Genomic DNA, 9,618 nt, shown 5'->3' with positions numbered 1-9,618 from the left:
TTATTTGTCTGTTAACAGAAACTCTTAAAGTACATAAGTGGTTCTCATCCAGAAAGTCACAAGATGCCTTAACATGATGTAAGATTAGACCAAACAAACTAAAAGCTAAAAATCAAGATGCATAAATTTATGTAATTTTTTTCCCTCAACAACCGATTTTTAAGAACCAACAAATTTTGTAAATGAGGGAATTTTAAAAAGTGTGATTTCCAGACCTGGTAAAGTCATGGAAATTTTGTAATGAATCTATATTTCTACCTAATAAATTATTCTAGCTTTACATAACTTAAAAAACTAAATCGCCATTTGTGAATAAAAACAATTATAAAAACCTAAATATAATCTTGAATGACTGGAAACTGCAAATTTATACAAACTGAACTCTTAACCCTGGTGTAAAAAAAAAAAAAAAAAACAGAATTAGAATATGCAGAATTATGCAATGATTTTATTATATATTGTTACTCTTGAGAGTGGGCGCAGCCATTTGTAAATTGTATGGGTGTGGCTTCCGGTCTCATCAGCGACGTCTAGCTATTTTAGCTGTACAAAGCATCTCGTTTTGCTGCTTGCTATTGCAAAGTAGCGTGGCTTGCCATATTATTTATATATTAGTAGCGCAAAGAGTTTTACTGCACATTATTATTCTTTTCGTTATTTCCCTATAGCGGCTAACGAACCGGAAGTCTCGCCCATAAGGTGAATAGAAATATGCCTTTGAGTCTGAAAGGCTGAGAATCGGATAACAATGTGACACTGACCTATCTGATTTACTAGCCAATAGTTGGCATTTTCAGCACTAATAACTGCTTGATTAAACTATGTATCCTAACAGCGTTTTTGATCAAAGTGGTCAAGGATTTCGGCTTAATTCTGGGTCCTGATGGGTTTATTTTCCAACTCTACACCCACATACATCCTTAACCAACATGCTGTCTAAACATGAGCACTGATCATTGAAAACCCCTTATCACTTGACGACATTTTAAGCAAGAAATTGCAATGTGATATATGTGATCCTGAACCACAAAACCAGCCATAAGAGTCAGTTTTTTGAAACTGAGATTTTATACATCATCTGAATAAATAAGCTTACATTGATATATGGTTTGTTAGGATAGAGCAATATTTGGTTGAGATACTAGTATTTGAAAATCTGGAATCTTAGGGTGCAAAAAAACCCCTAAATATTAAGAAAATTGCCTTTAAAGTTGTCCAAATGAAGTTCTTAGCAATGCATACTACTAATCAAAAATTAAGTTTTGATATATTTACAGCATATTTAAAAACTTATAATTTTGACCCATAGTGTATTTTTGGCTATTGCTATAAATACACCCATGGTACTTATGACTGCTTTTGTGGTCCAGGGTCACATATAAAATATATAGATCACAGCATTTAATGAAAGCATATTTAAACCTATGTAATTTATACTCAACTCATGAATTACTAAATCAAAGAGACAGAGACAATCTTAGTGTAAAACTGGGTAGTTTATTGCTTGTGTATGTTTGATTCCTTCACAATCTTCAAACTGCACAAGCGCACATTCAGCCCTGCAGCGCATTTACAACTGTTTCCGTTCATCATGGCGGCAGAGCTATCATATGGAGAGTGTGTGAGCACACGCAAGAGCGAGAGAGAGATACAGAGGCCCAGAGCCCAGTCTGACCACAAATAGAGGAGTTTCTGAGGAAATCAAAGCATTCGAAACAAATGGTGCAAAGAAAGAAAGAAAAAAAGTCAGACATTACATTGTAAAATCACATAGCAATTGGTAATTACAGAGAACGCTATACTAACATTTCAAAGTTGATTACAGGATATACAGAAAGAAAAAGCACGAGACGGCACAGATTCTGAGAGCGCAAACCTGCCATACAGTCATCTCTCTTTTTTTTTTTTTTATATGTAATTTTTAATATTAGACATCCATCCACACACATTCCTCTCAAACGCTGGCGTCTCTCAGCAGAACTGTGTTTATCTCTGTTTGCGTGTGTGTGCACACTGGAATCTTTTTGTACTGAATAAATACAATAGAGACGTACAGAGGGACGCCCTCCGGCCCCGGTATGACCGTTACGAGGACTCTGGGGCCGCCTGCGCATCCGTCGTCTTCTGTAGGAATGTCTCCGTGGCAACAGGCATCTCTGAGGGCGTGTCTTTGACCAAAGGGGTGGGCGTGGCATCCAGTATGAGTGCTGGAGTTTGCTCGGTCGCTAAAGAGATGGGTGGGATGTGGTCAGACGATACCAGAGAAGACGGCAGTGCGACCCCGGGCATGCTGGGAAGCGTAGAAGGGAGAACAGTGTGCATGGGCAGAGGAGAGATGCCGGGCAGGTTCAGAGGAGGGAGAGGGGGCAAACCTGCAGAGAGAGAGAGAGAGAGAGAGATCAGAACAATATTCAGCAGTTAAAAAAAAACAAAAAGTCACACAATGTTCACTGTGACTATGTCCTATGTGCAGGGTTGATGCAGTATTTTTAAAATCAAATTTAAGGCTTATAAAGACCTTATTAGGGATCTGCACAAACAAAATTAATACAGTATGTTCATTCAGAACTGATCTCAAATTAAACCATGCATCTCCTTTTACTTGATTAAACAGGTCATAGCACACAATCAACAAGAATTTAAAAGGATAGTTCACCCAAAAATGAAAATTATGTCATTAATTACTCTCCCCCATGTTGTTCCAAACCCGTAAGACCTTTGTTCATCTTTGCAACATCTTACATTTAAAAAAAAAAAAAACATCTTTTGTAACACAACTACCACATTCAAGGCCCAGAAAGGTAGTAAGACATTGTAGACATTGTTTAAATAGTCCATGTCACATCAGTGGTTAAACCATAATGAGAATAATTTTTGTACACAAAGAAAACAAAAATAACAACTTTATTCAACAATTTTGTCTCTTCTGTGTCTGTCTGTGCAGCACGTTCACAAGAGTACAACTACCTTCTACTTCTGGACCTGGATGTATCAGTTGCCTTGCTGTCTCAAAGCACTCAGATTTCATAAAAAATATCTTAATTTGTGTTCTGAAGATGAAAGAAGGTCTTACAAATTTGGAATGGGTGAGCAAATAATGACAGCTATCATTTTTGGGTGAACTAACCCAAAACGGGAACTGCAAGTTTAAAATACTCAAGAGATGTTTTATTCAATATGTAATTAAATTAGTTTATGTGCCAACTTATTAAGCAATAATATGTCAAATTAATGTTTATTATTACCATTTTGAATTGTATTTTTGGTTTTCATTCACTGTAAAGTTTTAGTAATTTTTTGTAGGGTGCATCTTTTCACATTTTTTAATTTTTTGTTTTTTTCCCTAATTATATCTTTTTTAGTTTTAGTTATTTTTAGCACTTCAACATGAAAATAGATTATTATATATTATATAGAAATATTATTATATTTCAGTTAATGTTTATTTAATTTCTAGTAATTCAGATTTTTATCAAAGATAACCTTTCCTTGAATTAAATGGCATATGTACAGTTTATTGTATAACCAGAAAAGATTAGAATTAATTTTACTTTTAATTATAAACAAAAACTCTTATTTTTAAATGTCTATGCTTTACTACTACCAGCTGCTTCAAACAAACAGTTGAGGGAGATAAAATGCATGCACTTACAACCATCTAAAACATATTACAATGTAAACACCATAAAGTAAACATTGTCATAATTCATTAACAGTCTATCACACGTAATCGCTTGGCATAAATGCACAGTCCTCGTTGCATTTTTTAAAAATAAATATCATATAGCAATAACTGCATTTCTATCCCAAATTTTAAGATCTCTTTAAATTATAATTACAACTTGTTGTCCTATTTTAAGATATTTAAAATGACCTTAAATTTGATCAAACTAAATTTATGAAAAGCAGGAACCCTGTCTAAGTGTGCTTTTGTTGGTCAAAGCTGTAATATAGTCTTGGTGTGTGTACCTGCTGTAGTGGGAGGTAACCCACTGAGTCCAGCTAATGATACACCGCTGAGGTCCGGTAACGGTAGATTAAGGTTAGGGAGGTTAGGCAGGTTTGGCAGGGGAGGGAGGCCAGACGGTAAGGACATCAAACCTGAAAGCACACGAACATAAGGTCTACTGTGGCAACACACGTCTCTTTTATCTTTTATTTGTTTAACAAAAAACAGGGATTGGTGCATGTTTTTTTTTTTACCTGGTACGGTGGTGGAGGGGTTGACAATGGGAAGGGGACCCAGCCCTGGGGTCACCTGAGTGGGCAGCAGGGGGACTGTGGGAACACCTACCAGAAATAACAAATCTGAATTTTGCACTAACTATATAAAATTGCATTAATTATATGTGACCCTGGACCACAAAACCAGTCACAAGTAGCACGGGTATATTTGTAGCAATAACCAACAATACACCATATGGGTCAAATGATTGATTTTTCTTTTATGCCAAAAATCATTAGGATATTATGTAAAGATTGTGTTTCATGGAAATATTTTGTAAATTTCCTACTGTAAATATATCAAAATGTAATTTTTGATTAGCAATATGCATTGCTAAGAACTTCATTTGGACAATTTTAAAGGCAATTTAAATGAAACATATGAAGAACAAAATAAAGGTAGAAACAATTTACCTGTGTGGAGCTCGCTGGGTATTGAGGGCGGGGCAGAGCTGAGTGACAGGCCGGACAGAGTGTCCTCAAGCCCTGTGGGAACAGGCTGTGACACAGGGGGCGGAGTTACTGCAGACAGCTGAACCTAAACGACACATCACGGAAGTCAAACGTCTGATCAAATCTATCAGAATACACCCTGGAAAACGCATACTAACCTCTGTGAAGCCATCCTTCAGCGGGCTGGCGGGCTCACTGGGGGTGTGTCCGGGGAAGCTGATTTTCTTGCCTTCTTCGAAAGGCCGAGTAGGGATTCTGTGCAGGTAACCATAGCCGATACCACAGCCGAGACTGAAGGGAGAAAAATAATCATGACGGACATGCGCACACAGAGGCAGGAAACAGAAACCGAGAGAGTCTCACACACACCTGCCTTCTCCACCCCAGGCACTGTTGGGTGTAATGATCACTTCTCTGCAGTTGTCAGTGTCGGTGTTGTAGACGTAGAGTTTCAGGCCTTTGCCTTCATGGGTTTCTATCAGTGAGAATAAGTCCTCTGACTGGAGAAAGAGCAAAATACACACAAAATGAAAAATCAGTTTTACACCAGACGATGAAGCAGCATTTGCCTTTTCGGTTAGTGCTGCTGCACCACTTAAATTTTCATACAATGATCTTGAACATGAATCTTTTAATATCTTGCAACTTAAACATTTGCGCTTCTCTTATGTTTGTGCTGTTCATTGTTGTTGCAAATTCTGCTGATTTATCATCAAAATTGCACTCATTTTAGTATTGTTTACATACTATTATAGTAATTTTTTACATTCTGAATAAGCATTTTTCTTAATTTCAGATTTCATTTTAATTTTAGTTTAAGTTTTAGTAATTATGTGCTTTTGTCATTTTTATACTTTTATTCATTTTTATATATAAATATTTTATATTATTTAGTTAAAAATACTGCTATTAAAAAAAAATACAAAGCAATTAATTTTGCACTGTATGCCATTGTTTTCCAGAAAATTTGTTCATTAATTTCTGGTTTTGTAATTTTTAAGTTAGATTTATATCTGTATAATTCACGTCATTCTTTTCCTTTTTTAAAGGAGGAGTTTGTAAAGTAAGCATACCATTTATGAAAAAACCTATGTAGCAAATATAAAAATGCATTAGTAAAAATTAAAACTAGACTCTTTGTATTATAATTTGATAATGACCACAGCAATTTTTTGTCAGTTCAGATTTTTTCTGGGCAGTCTGAAGAACCAGCATTTGTTTTCAAACCATCAGTTTTATATTTGAGCTGCAGAGAGTGGCATTCTTTGATCCAAAACCAAAAAACTACATGTAGCAACTGGACTCTGGAATTCTAGTACATTTCCGTATGCCTGTACACAATGATCAAGACGTTTGAAAACAGCTGGAGATGTGTGCGAGAAAAACAAACCTCGTTCATGACTGTGTCTGCTCCAATGATGTAATCCGTGTGTGGTCTTAAACCTGCTAATGCTGCTGGGGAATTTGGCTCCACTTCCTACAAAAAGGTAAATTATGCATGAAAAAAACTCACTCTTACAGCTCGACCGACCGGTCTGTTTTACCAGAACACACCCTTTTCGAACACTTTGCTGAATTATGACTAATTGACCAAAAGATCAAAGCAGACATGCTATTTTCATCCAACCCCACCCTTACAAAATATGCAGTGTAAACAACTCATGCCAGCAGCTTTCTTCGATTGCATTCACCACTCCTTCATTTACTCACCAAAACATGCCAGACGTTCTCATTGGCTCCCTCAAAGCTACAAAAGCGGATGCTGACCCCTAGAAGACCCTGGCCGCCCCACATGTTGCTGGGAGTAACGGTGGCTTCCCGCAGCTCCAGGGTTTTGCTGCTGTACACCAGCATCTTCACCGGTTTTTCAACGCTAGCCTTCAGTATGTCTTTCAACGTGTCATTATCCTTGTTCTTAGAAAAATAATAAAAGCAGAAACAACATTTATGATTGACATATCACTACTATCACTATTCACATGGTCTTCAGCATTATTCTATATATACACTTTTTCTTTTTCAAATGATGTGTGGTCCAAGTGTAAATATATCAGTTTTTTTCAATGGCTTCAAATGTGGGTTATCCAGATTTTAGAGTCAGAACAGTCAATTTTACTGTTTAGAGTCTCTAAAGCATTAGACCTCACACCTGTTCATATAGAGTAAATCAAGCTTGTTTATTGGCTCAGTGAATAGAGACTCAATGAATAGTTTATAGATGATCTATGGCCCTCACCATGTGCAACAAACCTACCAGTCTGGTGTTGTTGATGGACACAATGAAGTCAAAGAACGGTTCAAGACCTGCTCTATGACCGGGAGAATTCTCCTGCACCTGCAGAACAGAAAAAAAAAATAGCCCATTTAACATTCAAATAGGACCAACAAATGGCCCATTACAACCAAAAAGAAACAACAAAAACTTCTAGCAAAACTTTAAACTGCCATTTCTCATACACTACCAGTCAAGATTTTTAATGTTTTAAATATTTTTACTATTTAAAATAACTTTTCTATTTAAACATATTTTAAAATGTAATTCTGTCCTGATTTCAAAGCTGAAAATATAGCATCATTACTTCACTCCTTCAGAAAACATTGTAGTATTCTGATTTGCTGCTCAATAAACATTTTTATTATCATTATTAATATTTAAAACAGCTGAGTAGTTTTTTTTCAGGATTCTTTGATGAAGGAAAAGATCCAAAAATTTATTTAAAATAAAAAAGGTTTTGTAATATTATACATTATACCATTCAAAAGCATGAAACTAAGTATTTTCTGGTTGTTTGTTTAGGGAAAGAAATGATAGAAATTAAAACTTATTTAGCAAGGATGCTTTAAATTGATCAAAAGTGATGATAAAGACATTTATAATGTTATAAAAGATTTTCATTTCAGATAAATGCTGTTCTATCCATCAAAGAAACCTAAAAAAATACTTAGCTGTTTATTATCATAAATCAACAAATCAGAATATTAGAATGATTTCTGGAGGATCATGTGACTGGAGAAATGATGCTAAAAATTCAGCTTTGAAATCACAGGAATTATTAACATTTTAAAATATATCCACATAGAAAACAGTCATTTAAAATAATACAATTATTTTCTTGTTTTTCTTGTACTTTGGATCAAATAAATGCAGGCTTGGTGAGCAGAAGAGACTTCCTTGGAAAACAATAAAAATCTTACTGTTCAAAAACTTTTGACTGGCAGTGTACATCATAAAATAATAACCTTTGCAACAAGAAAATGCAAAGCAGAAACTCCATATTTCTATCAATTTTTTGACTGTGATGTCAACCTTTAAAATAAACAGTCATGCATACATGTACCCAGTTATTTAAAAAAATGGGTATAGGAACGCATGTCATTTCCTACACGTTTCACATGGATCATAAACAAATTGCAAAGCTGTGTCAATTCGAGTTATGACCTATTAAAACCAAACATTTCAACAGTAAAGCATAATGGCATGTAGTAAGCTTCCTCAGCAGCCCATCCAGCAACAAATGCAGAAATAAACACACGTTGTACAGTAGGATACATGAATATGTGCTTTTTAAAGGGGATCGGTCTTTGCATGTCAAAAGCTGGAAAACTCCCTTGCGTGATCTTTACATTTAACATCAGAGATTTCAATGTAGCCACGTTAGCATTTAGCCACGTTTAACAGGCCGCACTGACATCCCCGTCCTCGAGTTGAACTTTGCGCCGCTAGTGACTCGCCACGCACCGCTTGGGTGAAAAGGAAAGCGGACGCATCTCCAAGAACACACTCACTCTGAGAACGTGATAGCCCTCCGAACCACCTCCGGGAATTTCCACGCTCTGTGATCCCCCCATGATCCCCGCTCTGTGTCACCGGTGAGAATATTATCCGTTTTACGTTTTTCTCCCAGCAACCGGTTTTGTGGACAGACACGTCGGATTCTCCCAAGGATGCGCGCGACGGCGGTGAATGACGTGGCAGTGCAAGAAGGAGGGATCGCGCTTATGTGGCGCACAGGTGAGACTGCAGCGAGGCTTTTGTCATGTTATGAATCAAGGAAGCATGGTTTATTTCTAATTTATAAGTTTAATACATGTGAACGATATGATGTGCAACCGTAGAAAACACCGTAGCGATGTCGAACTCGTGAATGAATCATTCATGTGAGTCGGATCTTTTTAATGAGTCGTTTGAACTGATGTGAGTGATTCGTTCACGAGCCGTTTTCGAGTTAACATAAATCTTTTTTGGGACAGCCAGCTTTCATAAATGCCTTTCACATTCCGTGTTTGTGTGTATTTGCATATACGCTGGCAATAAAAATAATACATAATTGTTTTTATTGGATATAGAGGATAAAGGTTGGAAGTATTTGCTGACTTCATTAGGTAGCATTAAATTGTACAAAATGTTAACTTATGCATCAATTAGGGTTTGATTTTATGTTGTCCACTAGAGGACATATTGCCATGTAATTTAGGCTGCTGACAAACAGCAGAGATCACATAGCGCCACCCGGAGGAAGTCAAATGTGTGCAAAATTATTCCAGTTACTTGATTTCTTTGTCACACTGTAAATGTGTTGCCACCCTGTGGCAGATAAGTGATAATACAAAGAGAGCAAGAAACTACAGACTACTAAAATAAATACTTGATAAAAAAAGCCATATTATATACAATAACTCATACAATAACACTTCTGCAATACCATAGTAATTTCACCATATCATAGTAATCAGTATGAGGATTTGTAAAATATATTTTCAAAAATATACACAGAATATGTATATATATATATATACAGAATATCTAAAAAAAAAAAAAACCTTATTGGTAGAGAATATTCTTATGCAAATATATTTTGAAAAATATTTTAACAAATATACTTATTACTACTATATTAAAAAAAAAAAAATATATATATATATATATAGTAGTAATAAGTA

General features: G+C 35.7%; 1 protein-coding gene across 1 annotated transcript; it reads right to left on the bottom strand.

Annotated features, from left to right (window-relative positions):
- Positions 1-1,896: 1,896 nt before the first annotated feature.
- On the bottom strand, positions 1,897-8,666 carry gorasp2 (golgi reassembly stacking protein 2). The gene is made up of 10 exons (XM_051113290.1): positions 8,464-8,666; positions 6,932-7,012; positions 6,388-6,591; positions 6,068-6,154; positions 5,047-5,177; positions 4,836-4,968; positions 4,639-4,762; positions 4,204-4,290; positions 3,970-4,101; positions 1,897-2,372 (listed from the first exon to the last, which is right to left on the bottom strand). Exons 1-10 carry the CDS (start codon positions 8,524-8,526, stop codon positions 2,086-2,088), a joined length of 1,329 nt encoding a protein of 442 aa, XP_050969247.1. The 5' UTR covers positions 8,527-8,666; the 3' UTR covers positions 1,897-2,085.
- Between the last annotated feature and the right edge of the window lie 952 nt (positions 8,667-9,618).

Source organism: Labeo rohita, chromosome 6, assembly GCF_022985175.1.
Source record: "Labeo rohita strain BAU-BD-2019 chromosome 6, IGBB_LRoh.1.0, whole genome shotgun sequence".
NCBI classification, from domain to species: domain Eukaryota; kingdom Metazoa; phylum Chordata; class Actinopteri; order Cypriniformes; family Cyprinidae; genus Labeo; species Labeo rohita.
This window is presented reverse-complemented; position numbering and strand designations above follow the sequence as displayed.

Coding starts and splice junctions, on each gene's coding strand:
- gorasp2 (XM_051113290.1), bottom strand. CDS start 8,526: ATGGGGGGATCACAGAGCGTGGAAATTCCCGGAGGTGGTTCGGAGGGC. Junction 4,969..5,046: donor GCCTGGGGTGGAGAAGGCAG/GTGTGTGTGAGA, acceptor TTCTCCCTTCAG/TCTCGGCTGTGGTATCGGCT. Junction 4,102..4,203: donor CCCCTCCACCACCGTACCAG/GTAAAAAAAAAA, acceptor GTGTGCTTTCAG/GTTTGATGTCCTTACCGTCT.